The sequence below is a fragment of the Astatotilapia calliptera genome, chromosome 14, assembly GCF_964374335.1.
Source record: "Astatotilapia calliptera chromosome 14, fAstCal68.1, whole genome shotgun sequence".
Lineage (NCBI taxonomy): Eukaryota > Metazoa > Chordata > Actinopteri > Cichliformes > Cichlidae > Astatotilapia > Astatotilapia calliptera.
In genome coordinates, this window is record NC_137435.1 from 37,020,939 (window position 1) to 37,041,673 (window position 20,735).

Below are 20,735 nucleotides of genomic sequence, written 5' to 3' on the forward strand. Positions count from 1 at the left end.
AAATTCCCTGTGCAGTGGGTGTATATGTTTCAGTCTGTAAGGTTCATTTGGAACATCTTTTGCGCTGGAGAGTGTGTTTTATGGAGAGGTTTATATTTTATATGTTCTAAGTTGGGGTTTTATGTCATGGTCCTGGGTCACTTGACCCAGTGTTTTCATGAGTTCTCGTGTTTTCATGTCATGTTGTATTATGGGTTATGTTCATTTAGTTAGTCTTGGGTTGATCTTTGCCTTTTTTGACCAATAAAAATATGATTGCTTGACACATTGACGGTGGTAGGGCCTTTGAGGTGAAAGATTCCTTAAATACTGACAATTGGAATGATGGGAGAGGCGTGAGTTTCTCAAAATGGGCTCATTGAGTGCAGCACGGATAAGATCTTGGAGAGGCTACGGCTGCTGTGAATACTCAGAATAAGATCTCTGACTGCAGACTGGATACATCTCGGAAGGGCTAGCTCGGAATAAGATCTCTGGGCGCAAATTGGATGACATCTCGGGGAGGCACACTGCCGTGGGTTCTCAGAAATCGGCTCCTTGAGCACAAGAAATGACAACATCACAGAACGCAAGTATGACGAATCGCGGCTCTCCAACGGGAGATTGAGAGACCAATGTTGGACTGTAGAACTGCTTTGAAATTCATGTGAGCTGTTCGCACTAAAGTAAAAAGCACCATCACTTCATGCGGATACCCCTTGGTGCCAGCGGCGGTCTCGAGGCTGGAGCCGAAAAACAACTCCCTGATACTTAGCCTGGCAGGGGCGAAGGACACTGTTTCAGCTGAACTATGGACACGCACACACTTACACTGATAAGCACACACTCATCCCCCTCCCTTTCCAAACGTCTTCGATGCTTGTTTCCTGCGGGGGAACACGGCGGGTCTGTGTGCCGCGCTGGAATGGTAGCGCTGTGCAGGGCGGCTGCTGTGTTCACTTCGTATTACTCCTCACCCCCCACCCAATCCTGTGGCTTGTCATGTCTTTCACAAAGTTGTGCTGTGGACATTTATGTGCTTTTTGTGCAGAGGAGTTTTTTTGTTCCCTGTTCTCGTGCTGTCCTACCATGGAAGCACAGCATGAGTAGAGGTCTCTTTTTTTCCTCTTGTACTTTCCAATTGTTGTGTACATTTCAGTGTTTTTCTGTAATGCTACCGATCTCCGACTTGTATCGCCATGTAATGTCTGTGTTGTGTGTGTAAGGTCGGGGGGGTGTCCCATTTCACTGCAGGGCAACCTGCATGTGGCGAATAAAGCATTGATTGATTGATTGATTGATTGATAGCGAAGGGGAAGCTGATCAGAAAACTTTTTAGAAAAATTGGCTGAAAAGCCATCCGGGCCATGCTTTCCTACTTGCCTGTTTCTGATTGCTGATGTTATTTCCATAGTTGTCAGAGCTTTCTCAAACTCATTAAAATGATTAACACTGATAGAAGGGATTTGCAGAAATCTAAAAAAATAAATAAAAATGTTTTAGCTCATCAATGCCTGCAGGTGAGTCAGAGCTGTACAGATTTGATTTGTAAAAATCAAAAAAGCAGGAATTCATTTCTGCATTATCAGTATGTTGTACCCCCATCTCATCAAGTATGTTTTATGGACTCAGTAGAAGAAGGAATACATCCTGGAAGTAGGATTACAAAATTGCCAGCTATCAACCATACCATAATTTTCAAGTAGTAGATAGTAGACTGGGCAGATTTTGACAGGGGCGCCCTTGCCAAGGAGCTCCGATCTGGTGGAGAAAGCAATTTGGAATTTGCATCACCCTTGATTATAAGATTATGTGTTGATATATTTGACAAATTTGAAAATAAATTGTTGAAAAATATTGGGTCATTCCAGTTCGGGAGCTAGCCATTCTGCGTACATATGGAATATGTAATAGTGTGGAGAGGTTGTCATTCCTTTTAGAAATAAATAATGAAATTGTTTTTTAAAATAATGACGCATTACATCTCCAGTTATTGTCTCTTCTTTGATGCTCCAAACCTTTGCAGATTTGATAAAATAGCCTCACACAGTTTCTACATTCCTCTTTTTCACCAGTGACATCAAAGCAAGAGCCTGTTATTTTGTATTATAAAAGAATTGATTTGAATGGAAATCTGGTACTTTTAAACCTGCTGTATTTCACATAAAAGTAGTTACTGTGTTTGATAGTTGTGCTAATATTGCTATCACTACCTCCACTGCAGAGATTCAAAGAGTTAAGAACTTCCATAAAATGGCATCCACGGGGCAGTCGTCAGTCTCCTAAAACTCAAACCAATCATAATACTTGTCTCCACATTAGAGTAAAAATAAATACAGAATGTAAAGAATCAATATTCAGACATAAAAAAAATACATAAAAACTTTTTGGCACAACACCAGGACAGGACCAACATAACCTGCTGCCCCAAAAATCACTGAACCTCAACCCCGATGGACGGTGATGATACCATGGTTCAGTTTCATTACCACTGGAATTCCAGTGGCTTCTCCAGATCTGTCTCAAGATTCCTGGATTGTCCTAGGAGAAAAAACAGAAGTCCCAGCCACACCTCTACAAACTGAATTGGCCCAGCTGATGGTTGGACTATAGTTAGTAAAGGTAAGGATAGTGGCAGGCATTGAGTGAGTTCTTCATTGGATCCGCTGCAGTTTGCTTACCAGCCTGGCATTGGGGTGGAGGACGCCATCATCTACTTCCTGCACTGAGCTCTGACTCACCTGGAGAAGCCTGGAAGCACTGTGAGGATCATGTTCTTTGATTTCTCCAGTGCTTTCAACACCATCCAACCACGACTTCTGAGGGACAAGCTGGAGCTATCAGCTCCAGCTATCCATGTCCCAGTGGATACTGGACTACCTCACAGGACGCCCACAGTATGTGAGGATACAGGGCTGTGTCTCTGATACGCTGGTCTGCAGCACGGGGGCCCCACAGGGAACTGTGCTGGCACCGTTCCTCTTCACCCTCTTTGGCAGAGTACAGACAGTGGACTCTGGACTTTGTGGACTGGTGCCAGCAGAACCTCCTGCTGATCAATGCTGGGAAAACCAAGGAGTTGGTGGTGGACTTCCGGAGATGCAGACCCACCACACTGATACCAGTGAACATCCAGGGAGTGGACATTGAGATAGTGGACTCATATAGGTACCTGGGTGTTCACCTGAATAATGAAGTAGACTGGAGCCACAACACTGATGCTCTTTACAGGAAGGGCTTCTGAGGCCACTGAGGTCTTTTGGTGTCCAGGGAGCTCTTCTAAAGACTTTCTATGACTCTGTGGTGGCATCTGTCATTTTTTATAGTGTTGTATGTTGGAGCAGCAGTTTATCGGCAGCTGAGAGGAAGAGGTTGGATAAACTCATTAGGAAGGCCAGCTCTGTTCTGGGATGCACCCTGGACCCAGTGCAGGTGGTGGGAGACAGAAGGACTCTGGCCAAAATAACATCTCTGATGGACAGAGTCTAACACCCCATGCATGTAAATGCTGCTGAACTGCAGAGCTCCTTCAGTGACAGACCGCTGCATCCTAGATGCATGAATGAGCGTTTCTGCAGATCCTTCCTTCCTGCAGCTGTCAGACGGTACAATCAAAACTGCTCCTAACAAACAGATGTTTACATCCGTGCTGTAACTTGCACTATCTTAGTTAGGGATTGTAAGATGGTGAAACATGAACCCTTAGGGCAACTCCTCGATTCAGAGATGGACTTTCCCTTTTCACATAAATCGCCTCCTTGGCAGTTGTCCTTCTCTCCTGGATCAGCTGGAGCTTTCTTTAGGCGCCTTCCCAGCTTTGACAAATGTCCAGCTGGGATAACCACATTTACTCAGGGCCTTCTTGTAGTAATTGCTAAATAGTGGAAAGGGGGTGGGATTAAATAAGCTTATGCTTCTTCCTACTCCTTTTGGAACATGTAAGTTATTTATAATTATTATAGCTTTGTTTCCTTTCATTTTGCTTTGTGTCTTTTTTCCCCTCTCCGTTTATGAACTATGAGAACAACAGAATTTGAATGAAAACAACAAAATTTGAATGAAAATACACTATTAGAAAAAAGAGAACAGAACTTGAATGAGAACAACAGAATTAGAATGACAAGAATGGAATTTGAATGAAAACACCGGGGCCCTATTTCAGGAAGCCGGTTTAGTGCAAACTCTGAGTAAGTATACCCTGAGTTAACGAAAACTCTGGGTTTTCGGTTTCACAAAGCGAGTTCAGATGAAGCCTGAGTGAGTTACTATGACGACACACTCCGTGAAGCTAACCTGCCCCCTAGCAGGTTTACTTCAACTAACCCTGACCTTCTCCGCCTGTTTGTCAGAAACCTGACTGTAGGAAGTGTCAGACATGGCGTGTCCCTTGCTTGAAGAGCCAGTAGATGTTGAAGCCCAAATTCTCCGCAGAGCTCTCCGCCGGGAGAGAGTGATTAGAGCGCGTTTGGACATTTTATCATTTCCTGATCATTTTCTGTGTGAATGTCATCGTTTTTCAGCACAATCTATAATTTATTTGAATAACATCCTCAGGCCTAATATTGCTCATGTGACACATCGCGGACATGCGCTCAGTCCATTACATATTATTTGTATCGCACTTCGGTTTTTTGCAAACGGGAGCTTTCTGTATAATATTGGTGACGCTGAGCACGTTTCCAAGGCTACCGTCTGTCGGGCAGTCAGGAATGTTACAGTTGCACTGAAACGTCTCCTGCACTCGTTTGTGGTGTTCCCCGGTCATAGACCCACAAGATTTATCAAAGAGGGATTCCACAAAATTGCAGGTATCAGGATGAACAAAACTTAATTCATGATGTGGTGATACTTGAACTACTACTTAAATTTTACATTTATTTTCACGGTTCCCAGGCGTGATTGGCTGTACAGATGGCACTCACATTCCAATCATTGCTCCTTCAGTAAATGAAGGAGACTATGTGAACAGGAAGTCTTTCCACAGCATTAATGTACATGTACATAGTTCCCTGTAGCATTTCAAACTAACAAATAATTCCATTATAGTAATGGATGCTAATTTGTGTTCTCTGCACTGTGAAGATCATATGTGATGCTGCCAACATTATCACAAATGTGGAAGCCAAGTGGCCAGGCTCTGTGAGTGGTGGTGGTGGAGGACCCCCACCTGTTTTTCGGGCCTCCGCTTTTTTTCTGTTGGCTATAACGGGTCACATTTGAGCATACAGAGTAAGCAAATATGTACTTGTAATGTGCTCAGATAATTTCAATAAGTGCTTACAGAAAGACAATTAATGTAGCCTCTAACTGCAATCGATTTACATGGGACAAACAGACCAAGCACTATGGCTCATAATACAATTACACCTTACCTGTTTGGACTATATTTTTATATTTCATTTTTACTTGCTGCCAGGAACGTTTGAATGAAAACACAGGAATTTGAATGAAAACAAAAGAATAAGAATGAAAAGAACTGAATTAAAATGAAAAGAACTGAATTAGAAGGAAAAACAGTATTAGAAAAAAGAGAACAGAACTTGAAAGAGAACAACATAATTAGAATGACAAGAATGGGATTTGAATAAAAACACCGGAAGTTGAAAGAAAACAACAAAATTTGAATGAAAACAACGGAAGTGTAAAGAGAACAACAGAATTTGAAAGAAAACAACAGAATTAGAACAAAGAGAACAGAATTTCAATGAAAAGAACTGGATTAGAAGGAAAACAACAGATTTCGAACAAAAACAACAGAATTATAATGAAAACCACGGAAATTGAAAGAGGACAACAGAATTTGAATGAAAAGAACTGGATTAGAATGAAAACAACAAAATTTGAATGAAAACAGTGGAGAGAGTGGACAGCTTCAAATACCTCGGAGTTCACATCACGCAGGACCTGTCATGGTCCTGTCACATCAACACCGTGGTGAAAAAGGCCCGACAGCGTCTCTACCACCTCAGACGCTTGAGAGACTTCCAACTGCCCTCCAAGGTGCTCAGGAACTTTTACTCGTGCACCATAGAGAGCATCCTGGCGGGAAACATCTTAACCTGGTTCGGGAACAGCACCATGCAGGACAGACGAGCTCTACAGAGGGTTGTGCGGTCAGCTGAGCGCACCATCCGCTCCGAGCTCCCTGACCTGCACTCAATCTACAGCAGGCGGTGCTGGACCAAGGCCAGGAAGATTGTGAAGGACCTCAGCCATCCCAACAACAGACTGTTCTCTCTGTTGAGGTCAGGAAAGCGATTCCGCTCCCTGAAGACCAACACAGAGAGACTGAGGAGGAGCTTCTTCCCGCAGGCGATACGGTCTCTCAATCACACCACCACACAGTACTGACCCACACATATGGTTCTTACACACACACTGGACTTTCTGGACTTTGTTTTTGCACAACACTGGTCACTATATTCTTCATTTCCAGTTAATACTTGTACAGCTGCTGTTATTGTGTATATATTTATTTATATTTAGATTTCTTCATACATTCTTATATAGTTCTATATTGTGTATTGTGTATTTTGTTGTACAGTTATTTTATTTTCAACTTTAATTTATATATTTTATCTTATTCTTCCCAGTTAAATTTACCCTTCATTCTAATTTGTGTTGTACAGTTATTTCATTTTTAACCTTAATTTATATTCTATTCCTTCCTAGTTAAATTTACCCTTTTTAATTTTTCATATTTATTTCCTATCTTATTCATAGCCTTTTCCTTTTTTGTTTTCTTTAGGTCACGAGCAGTTGTCCAAGCATTTCACTACATATCGTACTGTGTATGACTGTGTAAGTGACAAATAAATTTGAATTTGAATTTGAAAACAAAAAATTTGAATGAAAATACAGTATTAGAAAAAAGAGAACAGAACTTGAATGAGAACAACAGAATTAGAATGACAAGAATGGAATTTGAATGAAAACACCGGAAGTTGAAAGAAAACAACAAAATTTGAATGAAGACAACGGAAGTTGATAGAGAAAACAACAGAATTTGAAAGAAAACAACAGAATTAGAATGTAAAGAACGGAATTTGAATGAAAATAACAGAATTAGAATGAAAACAACAGAATTTGAATGAAAACAACAGAATTAGAATGAAAAGAACAAAATTTTAATAAAAAAACAGTACTAGAATGAAGAGAATAGAATTTGAATGAGAAAAACAGAATTAGAATGACAAGAATGGAATTTCAATGAAAACACCGGAAGTTGAAAGAAAACAAAAAAATTTGAAGGAAAACAACGGAAGTTAAAACAGAACAACATAATTTGAAGGAAAAGAACTGGATTAGAAGGAAAACAACAGATTTTGAACAAAAACCACAGAATTAGAATGCCAAGAATGGAATTTGAATGAAAACACCGAAAGTTGAAAGAAAACAACTAAATTTGAATGACAAGAACGGAATTTGAATGAAAAGAACTGAATTAGAATGATAAGAATGGAATTTGAATGAAAACAACAGAATTAGAGTGGAGACATGGCGGGGGAGGACGCTGGACAGACCCGGTGCACCTAAACGCGTAGTGAGGGTGTGCTGGGAACGTCTAGCAGCCCCAGTCCGCGAGATCTTCAACGCACACCTCCGGCAGAGCTTCAACAGCATTCCGAGGGAGACTGGGGACATTGAGTCCAAATGGACCATGTTCAGCGTTCAATTGCTGAAGCTGCTGCATTGAGCTGCGGCCGCAAGGTGGTTGGTGCCTGCCGTGATGGTAATCCCCGAACCAAATGGTGGACACCAGAGGTGAAGGGAGCCACCAGGCTGAAGAAGGAGTCCTATCAGGCTTGGTTAGCCTGTGGGACTCCGGAGGCAGCCGACAGGTATCGACAGGCCAAGCAGAATGCGGCTCGGGCAGTGGCTGAAGCAAAAACTCGGGTGTGGGAGGAGTTCGGAGAGACCATGGAAAAAGACTTTCGGACATGGTCGAATGCCTTCTCCAAGTCCACAAAACACATGTACACTGGTTGGGCAAACTACCACGCACCCTCAAGTATCCTTGAGAGGATAAAGAGCTGGTGCAGTGTTCCGCGACCAGGACGAAAACCGCATTGTTCCTCCTGTATCCGAGGTTCGACTAGCGGACGAACTCTCCTTTCCAGCAACCTGGCATAGACTTTCCCAGGGAGGCTGAGGAGTGTGATCCCCCTGTAGTTGGAACACACCCTCCGGTCTCCCTTCTTAAAGATGGGGACCACCACCCCAGTCTGCCAGTCCAGGGGTACTGCCCCTGATCTCCACGCAACATTGTAGAGGCGTGTCAACCAGGACAGCCCTACAACGTCCAGGGCCTTCAGGAACTCGGGGCGGACCTCATCAACACCAGGGGATCTGCCACCAAGGAGTTGTTTAACTGCCTCAGTGACCTTGCCCCCAGAAATTGGCGGGTCATTCCCCTCATCCCCAGACTCTGCTTCCTCCTCGGAAGACGTGTCAGTGGGATTAAGGAGGTCCTCGAAGTATTCCTTCCACCGCCTGACAATTTTCTCAGTCGACGTCAGCAGTGCTCCGCCAACACTATACACAGTGCAGGTAGAGCACCGCTTTCCCCTCCTGAGACGCCTGACGGTTTGGTTCGCATTGCCGGCAATAAGTCGGACTTGTTCCCAGTGGGTGATGGGCTCCGCCAGGGCTGCCCTTTGTCACCGGTTCTGTTCATAATTTTTATGGACAGGATTTCTAGGCGCAGCCAAGTGGCGGAGTGGGCTTTCACTTTGGTGGCCTCAGAATCTCATCTCTGATTTTTGCAGATGATGTGGTTCTGTTGGCTTCATCGGGTCTCCAGCTCGCACTGGAATGGTTCGCAGCCGAGTGTGAAGCAGCGGGAATGAGGATCAGCACCTCCAAATCTGAGGCCATGGTTCTCAGCCGGAAAAGGGTGGAGTGCCCACTCCGGGTCAGGGATGAGTTCCTGCCCCAAGTGGAGGAGTTCAAGTATCTCGGGGTCTTGTTCGCGAGTGATGGGAGAAGGGAGCCAGAGATCGACAGACGGATTGGGGCTGCAGCTGCAGTAATGCAGACGCTGCACCGGTCCGTCGTGGTGAAGAGGGAGCTGAGTGTAAAAGCAAAGCTCTCAATTTACCGGTCGATCTACGTCCCTACCCTCACCTATGGCCACGAGCTGTGGGTAGTGACCGAAAGAATGAGATCGCGGATACAAGCGGCAGAAATGAGGTTCCTCCGAAGGGTGGCTGGCCTCTCCCTTAGAGATAGGGTGAGAAGTTTGGCCATCCGGGAGGGGCTCAGAGTAGAGCCGCTGCTGCTCCACATCGAAAGGAGCCAGCTGAGGTGGTTCGGGCATCTGACAAAGATGCCTCCTGGGTGAGAAGAAGTCCAGACGCTTTTCTTTGCAAGCTCCTTTGACTCCTGGGTGAGGTGTTCCGGGCATGTCCCACCGGGAGGAGGCCCCGGGGCAGACCCAGGACACGCTGGAGAGATTATATCTCTCGACTGGCCTGGGAACGCCTTGGTGTTCCCCCGGATAAGCTGGAGGAGGTGGCTGGGGAGAGGGAGGTCTGGCCCTCTCTGCTTAGGCTGCTGCCCCCGCGACCCGGCCTTGGATAAAGCGGATGGATGGATAGAATGAAAACAGAATCAGAATGAAAAGAACTGAATTAGAATGACAAGAACTGAATTAGAATGAAAAGAACAGAATTAGAATGAAAAGAACAAAATTTGAATGAAAACAACAGAATTAGAATGAAAAGAACAGAATTAGAATGAAAAGAACAAAATTTGAATGAAAAGAACAAAATTTAAATGAAAAGAACTGGATTAGAAGAAAAACATCGGATTTCGAACAAAAACCAACAGAATTAGAATGACAAGAACGGAATTTGAATGAAAACACAGGAATTTGAATGAAAACAAAAGAATAAGAATGTCACGGCGAGTGAGGTGAGCCGTGTGGAGGAAATGAAGGAGGATCCAAATGCAGGCAGTCGTGAAGGTGTAAAGGTGGTTTATTAAACATGAAAGTAAATACAAACGACAAAAGGAGCTAGAACTAAACTATACTGGGATCAACTAAACTACAGAGCACAAACCTTAACGAGAACGACCAGAAGAGACTAACGGCGGACAGCAGGGAGAACACACGGGTGAGACATGGTAGAAACGCAGATGAGGCAGGGTGGAATACACAGACGGACCAGCCCTACAATAACGGAGGACATGACTTAAATACACCTAGAAAAACACAGGGGAATTACACACAGGTGGTGGACACAGCTGGGAATGATCAACAAGACGAGACAGAGGTAAAACTGAACACACTCACATGAGACGCAGACCTTCACAATAAAACAGGAAATGAGAACACCACACCAAGACGCAGACCTGACACTGAGAGACAGACAGAATGACACATGGAACCTGAACTAAACTAAACGTGAGATACAAACGAGAACAAATCCTTAAACATGAAACTCAAATAATAAACATCATAAACACAACAAGAGAACAAGAACACAATCCCTGATGCAAACTAAAACCAAAACATAATAACCTTAAATATGGAATAACAAAAACATGAAACTCAACATACTGGGTCCCACGGACAGTGACCCGTGACAAAGAATGAAAAGAACTGAATTAAAATGAAAAGAACTGAATTAGAAGGAAAAACAGTATTAGAAAAAAGAGAACAGAACTTGAAAGAGAACAACATAATTAGAATGACAAGAATGGGATTTGAATAAAAACACCGGAAGTTGAAAGAAAACAACAAAATTTGAATGAAAACAACGGAAGTGTAAAGAGAACAACAGAATTTGAAAGAAAACAACAGAATTAGAACAAAGAGAACAGAATTTCAATGAAAAGAACTGGATTAGAAGGAAAACAACAGATTTCGAACAAAAACAACAGAATTATAATGAAAACCACGGAAATTGAAAGAGGACAACAGAATTTGAATGAAAAGAACAGAATTTGAATGAAAAGAACTGGATTAGAATGAAAACAACAAAATTTGAATGAAAACAACGGAAGTTGAAACAGAACAAAAAAATTTGAAAGAAAACAACAGAATTAGAATGTAAAGAAGTGAATTAAAATGAAAACAACAGAATTTGAATGAAAACAACAGAATTGGAATGAAAACACCGGAAATTGAAAGAGAACAAAAGAATTTGAATGAAAACACCGGAAGTTGAAAGAAAACAACAAAATTTGAATGAAAACAACAAAATTTGAATGAAAACAACAGAATTAGAATGAAAACAACAGAAATTGAAAGAAAAAAACAGAATTAGAATGACAAGAACAGAATTTGAATGCAAACAAAAGAAATAGAATGAAAACAACAAAATTTGAAGGAAAACAAAAGAATTTGAAAGAAAAAACAAAATTTGAATGACAAGAACGGAAGTTGAAAGAGAACAACAGAATTTGAATGAAAAGAACAGAATTAGAATGAAAAGAACAAAATTTGAATGAAAACAACAGAATTAGCATGAAAACAACAGAATTTGAATGAAAACAACAAAATTTGGATGAAAACAACAAAATTTAAATGAAAAGAAATGGATTAGAAGAAAAACATCGGATTTCGAACAAAAACCAACAGAATTAGAATGACAAGAACGGAATTTGAATGAAAACACAGGAATTTGAATGAAAACAAAAGAATAAGAATGAAAACAACTGAATTAAAATGAAAAGAACTGAACTAGAAAGAAAAACAGTATTAGAAAAAAGAGAACAGAACTTGAAAGAGAACAACATAATTAGAATGACAAGAATGGGATTTGAATAAAAACACTGGAAGTTGAAAGAAAAAACAAAATTTGAATGACAAGAACGGAAGTTGAAGGAGGGTCCGTGTACTTTTCGGTATTTGAAGTTTTGTTTCAGAAACCAAAACGAAAAAACGATATTTAAAAGAATTTTCATTTTTTTAATTTTTGATAAAGAATAAAATGGGCGAAAATAACTTGTTTTTTCATTCGGTGGTAACAAATAGCCGTCATACACTTAAAATTAGACGTGCTTTTTTGGATTTCTTCGTGATTCAAATAATGAAAGTATACTAGCGCAAAAACAAAAAAATAGACGCATTTTCAATGTCTGAAACGGGAAGTACTTCTTCTGCGCGTTTTTTTATGGCGCGCGCACACCGTCCCCCACACAAGAGATCGACGGCCTTAAAGTTACACTGGAATAAACAGAGGATGGACCATTACGTTGTTTTTAGGAAAACTAAGAGAGTGACACTCCGGGACGAAGACATGACTGCAGAAAAACTGGGTCGCATCTTTCAGGTAGATATGTAAACTTCGCAAACTTTGCTTTCAGCAGTTTTTTTATGAACGTTATTGTTCTTCCTTACTGCGGAACGGCTAACGTTAACATTTGGTGATTTCATGTAGGCCTACTTTTACTAATACTATGTCTAGCCGTCTTCATTGTGCTAATATGTGAATTGTGCACATGTGCTAATGTGTAAATAGTTATTCATTGACTTTTACCGGCTACTAGCTAATAAGTAAGCCTTTAGAGCCTATTAACCGTGTGCACAGGAGTAACACGTTAGCAGAGCAACGTGATTTACGGAAACTTTTCTTAAACAGGTATCCGCGCATACTCTGTACATCACGGATGATTCAAACGTGGCTATGTTCCCCGGTGCGGTCTCTGGTGTTTTCAGCGCATTAGACCTTACACCCAGAGGTCACTATGAAGTCCACGGAGAAGACATGGAGTCAATTCCAACAGCAGGTTCCAGCGGGCAGCGTTTTGCATTTATGCGAGCACCAGCTGTGGCAGCGTCTGCACCTTCACGTTCACAGCAGGCTACTTCAAGTTCCCCTATGTCCTCCAAAACATTTCAGAGGTAGGATGAGTCTGTGTTCTTGAATATTAAATTACAGAACAGGCAAAATAAAAAGAAACATAAGGTGCATGGATAGTTGAATTGTTAAGAATAGCAAAGCTGTTTTAGTACAATTTGCCTATAGCAATCACTGAATGGATTTGTGGCCTGCTGTCTTTTACAAGATATGTAAAATTATTATGTTTTGTTTTACAGATCAGTGTACTTTGCAGATGTAGTTGGTGGGAGGTTGATTCCCAATAGAATGGTGGTTGTACGATTCCTGGAGTCTGAGGCTACGCTTCAAGGGATAGTAGGAAAAGTGCAAGATGCCATTGGTAATTACAACCCAATAATTTTGACAGATGCACAGGGCAATGCAATTCTGGAGTCGGAGGGCACAACAGGTGAGCCATAATATTACAGCTAAAGCCCATATCTTATGGAGAGACATGTCTTACCAGACTCTTTGTAATATTTATTGGGTAATATGGTATTGGCTTCTAAACAGGTTTCTTTGGTTTTGTTTTTCATCTGTAGGGTCACAGTACTGGAGACAAAATGCACGAAAAATTCTTGCTGTGCCTGAACAAGACTTTAATTGCCTCCAGGGAACAAAGAGGAAGAAACTGAGGTATGTGAATAAATATGTATATACTATAGGATGAACATCAATATAGAAGAATTAATTTGATTTAAATCCTATAATAGCAGTAAGACATCACTACATAAATCATCATCTATCAGTAAGTGATGTGATGTTTCTTTAAGCCAGTAAGTAGCTTTGACATCTGATTATCCATTTTTATTTGTAGCAGCCGTAAAGATGATGACAGTGCCAGTTTGGGAGAAGTGAGTGACAAAATAGAAGAGTTGGTGTTGGCATCTCAAAGTCTGCCAGCTGTCACAGCAGCAATCAAAGAGCTCACTGATCTTGCAGTTGCCCAGAAAGTCACAACCCCCAAGCTGCAGACACTCAAGGAGGGATTTAGCTGCGTGGTTTGTATGAGTATGTTCAAATGTTGCTTAGTAAATACATTACATCTACACTAACATTTTAATTACAATTAAAACAATGTCAAACCACATTCAATCATTACTTTGGACAAACATTTTTTTTACCAAACATAGGCTCTTTATTCAGCAGTGTCCATTTAAATACTTAGGCACAGACAATCAAGATGCAGGTCTACTGTAACATAACATTCAAAAGTTTACATGCACATTTAATTTGGGTTCTCCTTGCAATCTTGACTATGAAAGTATAGCTTTTCAAATTGATTACAATGTCAGTATGGGTGACGGTACACTGTTCACAGTAATGTAAAACTAAAAAGTTCACATTTAAAATGGGACTGTAGTTGCATATATTGAATCAAGTACCTGTAACTTTTTCATTTTTCTTGCTTGCTAATTGAGAAAATGTACTGATTTTGCCCCTCATCAATTATAGACAAAAATATAGACAGGGACTTTCTCAGAACAGCGTGAACAAGAGGAATTACAGAATAACCAAAAATATTCTGCATGCTGTCTGTAAATTTATGTCAAGACTGACTTTGAACCTATAGTTTGAACTAAATTCAACATAAATGGATAACAGTCTCACTTATCTGATTTACTTTTGCAGACATCATTGAGGATCCAGTGTTCTCACTGTGCTGCAGAAGCATTATTGGCTGCAAGACATGTGTGGAACAGTGGCAAGAGACATCACAGCACTGTGCAAAATGCAGGGAGAGTAACAACGGAGTTCTACAAATTACTGGTCTAACAGCTGCATTTTCTGTATTGAAATCTTTTTTTGCAGAGGAGTAATGTAGTGTGTACACACAAATGTTTACAGTCAGTTGATTTTTTTTTTTTGTCTGTTCTGTACAGTTTACAGATGCAGTGGTTCATACATTTCTCTGAGTTATGTTTATGAGACAGAGCAGAGCTTCTTTGTATGGCATAAAGTCACCATTTACGGCTCTAAAAAACAAATGTGAAATATCAGGATATTTTTCTGCAAAATGACTCTCTGTTCTAAGTTTGTCCTGTTCGGTTGTGAAGGGATCAACTCCAAAAGTCGAATATTCTTTGAGTGCAGATCCCAAGTGCTGCCTGTAAAGGTCTGCTGCTTCAAGTGCATTTGGCAAGAGCTCTGGAGAAATTCTTCTTTTACACCCATGTTCTGCAAAGTGATTTGGTATGCCTTTTCCTGTAAAAAATAGAGGAGGTGTTTAAATGTTCATTATCAGGGTTGTAAGCAATCTGACTTTTTTTTTTTTTTTTTTTACCTGGGATTCTATGAGCATTCCATGATTCTACCACACTTGCAAGACCAATGTTACACAGCTGACAGGTTAGATTGGACACACAGTATCGCACAAGGTTATCCTCCATATCTATCTCCTCCTGGTCCATCAGCTGGAGTAGGGCAGTTTTTAGTGGGTAGTTGACACGGTTGTTGATTTCAGGCCAAATCCTTTCAACTGTGTGGTTCTAAAAGAGTTAAAAGAAACATGTCTTAAATGTACGTAGTAGTACACGTAATAGTATAAGAATTTCAGCTGATGTTAATGGTACTTAAATCTTACTCTTGTGGATGAGGTCTGTAAATAAGGCAGTCTCTCCTGATTGAAGCGATGATGTGACAGCATCTCTTGCATGAACAGTGTTAAATAAAATTCCTTTCCATGGTCTACTCGCACCTGGTCCCACATACCATAGGTGATCACTGCAGGTCTGGTACAGGAAAAATAAAGAACATTTATTAACTATTTTGCTTTAAGACCAGCAAAGGTGTTATTATTTTGAATGTATTCATTCATGTTTTTTTTGGGTAATATTTTAGTTGTAGTAGGACAACATATATTTCTTAAGTTTCTTTGCAATGTCACTGTCATGCTCAGACTTTAGATGTATGTCAGAACAATTGAAAGATATGTGGATATCAAGAACCTTGTTCCATTCATAAATGAACACTGATTAATTGCAATAAAGTAGTTAAATGATTCATGTGCAATTCCATTTTATTTATTTTTACATTAATAGAAAATGTTGATCAAAATGTTTGGTAAGTTCTTAATATATTATATTCAGGAACATAACCAGACCCATCTGTTGCATGTCTAATTTAAATTCAAATATTGTAAATTTGGGTGCAGCTCATGTCCAATATGACTAACATGTCCATCAAAACACTTAAGATGAAATAAATGGTTTGAGAGGTTGTATTACCTGAAAACATATTCATAGATGCTCAAGTTGTTTTTGATTGGCATTGTGGAATGACTCACAATCTTTTTACTGAATCCATCTACAGCTAAAACATGGGTGACTCCAAACATTACAAGTTTCTCGTTTTGGTCCAGGTGAACCTTGTGCCCCATGCATTCAGCATGGTACGGTGTGGGATTAAGATTCCGAGCTCCCTTACAAAAAAATCACAAAAATAAATGACAGCTGACTGGATAAAGGCAGATTTGATCATACGTTTGAGGAAGAGTCAAGTAACTGTTAAAGCAGGGCGTACATCTGTTAAACAGAATTAGGCCCTACCATTACATGATGTATATCACAAATATGACAAAGAACATTGGAATACAGTTCTAGTGGAAGATTAAATAACATAGGCTACCTGGCGTCTTGCTTCATGATAAGGTTGATGCACCTCTCTTAAAATTGACCCAATTCGTCCCTCTGCAGCATGTACCCCTTTTGTGGACAGATAGCCCTTCATCATTTTGCGGCCATATGTTGGGCCCACCTGTTTAAAATAAAAGATCATGCTACTACTAGAACAACAAATGTAAAGTAGCTTATTCTGAAAGCAAATGTGTAAAGCTAAAGTATTGTGCTAATTAACTGTACAAATACCAGTGAGAGACATCTTTAAAATAACTAACGTTACCCACCACCCGCAAGACGCTAAAACGCGCGGGCGCGCGCACACAGTCTAGACTAACCCCCTTACAACCCAGTTAAGACAACCATACACAGTCATAAGGTGAAGGAAGAAAGTACCTTACCTCATTTATAGCTTGTGTCACCTCAAGCTCCAACCGTGTGTCCGAGAGTCGACAGCTAGTGATTTGCTCAGCACAAAACTTTCTAACATTTCTCGCAGAAAATCCTCTCACTTCCCCGTGTTCATATGACAGACGCTCTGATATAATTTCCGATGACAGGCCTTGTTTTGCCATCTCCATGATCACGTCTGAGTATTTTTCCAACGTCATGATGTCCACACTACAGTGTTTGCCATAAGTTTGCGCATCACTTGTACAGGTTGTTGACCTACTAAAACTTCCGGTTCAGACAAAATAAATAAAGGGCCCTTTCTCGTTCTTTTTTCTTGGGTTTTTCGTTTCTGATGTGCGAAAGGACAAAATGAAAAAAACAATTGTTTTACGTTTTTCATTTTAGCTTTTTAAGTTGAGAATTAAATAAGTGTCTCATTTTCTTTTTTAAATTATACTTTCTGAAACGAAACTTCAAATACCGAAAAGTACACGGACCAAGGAGAACAACAGAATTTGAATGAAAAGAACAGAATTAGAATGAAAAGAACAAAATTTGAATGAAAACAACAGAATTAGAATGAAAACAACAGAATTTGAATGAAAACAACAAAATTTGGATGAAAACAACAAAATTTAAATGAAAAGAGCTGGATTAGAAGAAAAACATCGGATTTCGAACAAAAACCAACAGAATTAGAATGACAAGAACGGAATTTGAATGAAAACACAGGAATTTGAATGAAAACAAAAGAATAAGAATGAAAAGAACTGAATTAAAATGAAAAGAACTGAATTAGAAGGAAAAACAGTATTAGAAAAAAGAGAACAGAACTTGAAAGAGAACAACATAATTAGAATGACAAGAATGGGATTTGAATAAAAACACTGGAAGTTGAAAGAAAAAACAAAATTTGAATGACAAGAACGGAAGTGTAAAGAGAACAACAGAATTTGAATGAAAAGAACAGAATTAGAATGAAAAGAACAAAATTTGAATGAAAACAACAGAATTAGAATGAAAACAACAGAATTTGAATGAAAACAACAAAATTTGGATGAAAACAACAAAATTTAAATGAAAAGAGCTGGATTAGAAGAAAAACATCGGATTTCGAACAAAAACCAACAGAATTAGAATGACAAGAACGGAATTTGAATGAAAACACAGGAATTTGAATGAAAACAAAAGAATAAGAATGAAAAGAATTGAATTAAAATGAAAAGAACTGAATTAGAAGGAAAAACAGTATTAGAAAAAAGAGAACAGAACTTGAAAGAGAACAACATAATTAGAATGACAAGAATGGGATTTGAATGAAAACACCGGATGATGAAAGAAAACAACATAATTTGAATGAAAACAACAGAATTAGAAGGAAAACAACAGAATTTGAAAGAAAACAACAGGATTCGAATGACAAGAATAGAATTTGAATGAAAACAACAGAATTAGAAGGAAAAAAACGGAATTTGAATGAAAACAACAGGATTAGAAGGAAAACAACGGATTTCGAACGAAAACAACAAAATTAGAATGACAAGAACGGAATTTGAATGAAAACAATAGAATTAGAATGAAAACAGTAGAATTAGAATGAAAAGAACTGAATTAGAATTAAAAGAACAAAATTTGAATAAAAACAACAGAATCAGAATGAAAACACCGGAAATTGAACGAAAACAATAGAGTTAGAAAGAAAAGAACTGGATTAGAAGGAAAACAACGGATTCCGAACGAAAACAACAGAATTAGAATGACAAGAACGGAATTAGAATGAAAAGAATTGAATTAGAATGACAAGAATGGAATTTGAATGAAAACAACTGAATTAGAAGGAAAATAACAGAATTCGAAAGAAGAAAACAGAATTAGAATGAAAACATCAACATTCGAATGACAAGAACGGAATTTGAATGAAAACAACAAAATTTGAATGAAAACAACAGGATTAGAAGGTAAACAACGGATTTCGGACGAAAACAACAAAATTAGAATGAAAACAACATTTTTTTAATGAAAAGTACTAGATTATAAGGAAAACAACAGATTTCGAACAAAAACCCAAACGAATTAGAATGACAAGAATGGAATTTGAATGAAAACACCGGAAGTTGAAAGAAAACAACATAATTTGAATGAAAACCACGGAATTAGAAGGAAAACAACATCATTTGAATGAAAACAACAGAATTAGAAGGAAAACAACATAATTTGAATGAAAACAACAGGATTAGAAGGAAAACAACGGATTTCGAACGAAAACAAAAAAAATTAGAATGACAAGAACGGAATTTGAATGAAAACAATAGAATTAGAATGAAAACAGTAGAATTAGAATGAAAAGAACTGAATTAGAATTAAAAGAACAAAATTTGAATAAAAACAACAGAATCAGAATGAAAAGAACTGGATTAGAAGGAAAACAACGGATTCCGAACGAAAACAACAGAATTAGAATGACAAGAACGGAATTAGAATGAAAAGAACTGAATTAGAATGACAAGAATGGAATTTGAATGAAAACAACTGAATTAGAATGAAAACATCAACATTCGAATGACAAGAACGGAATTTGAATGAAAACAACAAAATTTGAATGAAAACAACAGGATTAGAAGGTAAACAACGGATTTCGGACGAAAACAACAAAATTAGAATGACAAGAACGAAATTACAATGAAAACAATAGAATTAGAATGAAAACAAAAAAATTTGAATGAAAACAAAATTTTTTTAATGAAAAGTACTGGATTATAAGGAAAACAACAGATTTCGAACAAAAACCCAAACGAATTAGAATGAGAAGAAAGGAATTTTAATGAAAACACAGGAATTTGAATGAAAACAAAAGAATAAGAATGAAAAGAACTGAATTAAAATGAAAAGAACTGAATTAGAAGGGAAAACAGTATTAGAAAAAAGAGAACAGAACTTGAAAGAGAACAACATAATTAGAATGACAAGAATGGAATTTGAATGAAAATACCGGAAGTTGAAAGAAAACAACATAATTTGAATGAAAACCACGGAATTAGAACGAAAACAATATCATTTGAATGAAAACAACAGAATTAGAATGAAAACAACATAATATGAATGAAAACAACAGAATTAGAATGACAAGAACGGAATTTGAATGAAAACAACAGAAATAGAAAGAAAACAACATAATATGAATGAAAACAGAAATTTGAATGAAAACAACAGAATTGGAATGGAAAAAAGGATTAGAAGGAAAACAACAGAATTTGAAAGAAAACAAAAGAATTTGAAAGAAAACAACAGAATTAGAATGACAAGAACTAAATTTGAAGTAAAAAAAACAAAATTTGAATGAAAACAACAAAATTTAAATTAAAAGAACTGGATTAGAAGGAAAACAACGGATTTCGAAGAAAAACCAACAAAATTAGAATAAGAAGAACGGAATTTGAATGAAAACACAGGAATCAGAATGAAAACAAAAGAATCAGAATGAAAAGAACTGAATTAGAAGGAAAAGAACAGAATAAGAATGAAAAGAACAGAATTTGAATGAAAAAACAGTATTAGAATGAAGAAAACAGAATTTGAATGAGAACAACAAAATTAGAATGACAAGAATGAAATTTGAATGAAAACAACAAAATTTGAATGAAAACAACATAATTTGAATGAAAACAACAGAATCACAATGTAAAGAACTGGATTAGAAGGAAAACAACGGATTTCGAACGAAAATAACAGAATTAGAATGAAAAGAACCGAATTAGAATGAAAAAACAGAATTAGAACGACAAGAATGGAAATTGAATGAAAACAACAGAATTAGAAGGAAAAAAACGGAATTTGAATGAAAACAACAGGATTAGAAGGAAAACAACGGATTTCGAACGAAAACAACAAAATTAGAATGACAAGAACGGAATTTGAA

The 20,735-nt window shown here is 38.5% G+C and overlaps 1 protein-coding gene across 1 annotated transcript; it reads left to right on the forward strand.

Annotated features, from left to right (window-relative positions):
• Positions 1-11,819: 11,819 nt before the first annotated feature.
• On the forward strand, positions 11,820-15,113 carry LOC145419996 (uncharacterized). The gene is made up of 5 exons (XM_080288662.1): positions 11,820-12,832; positions 13,028-13,218; positions 13,352-13,445; positions 13,627-13,820; positions 14,442-15,113. The coding sequence occupies exons 1-5, from the start codon at positions 12,615-12,617 to the stop codon at positions 14,627-14,629; spliced, it is 885 nt and encodes a 294-aa protein (XP_080144788.1). The 5' UTR covers positions 11,820-12,614; the 3' UTR covers positions 14,630-15,113.
• Positions 15,114-20,735: the final 5,622 nt, after the last annotated feature.

Coding starts and splice junctions, on each gene's coding strand:
- LOC145419996 (XM_080288662.1), top strand. CDS start 12,615: ATGTTCCCCGGTGCGGTCTCTGGTGTTTTCAGCGCATTAGACCTTACA. Junction 12,833..13,027: donor TCCTCCAAAACATTTCAGAG/GTAGGATGAGTC, acceptor TTTGTTTTACAG/ATCAGTGTACTTTGCAGATG. Junction 13,446..13,626: donor ACAAAGAGGAAGAAACTGAG/GTATGTGAATAA, acceptor TTTTATTTGTAG/CAGCCGTAAAGATGATGACA.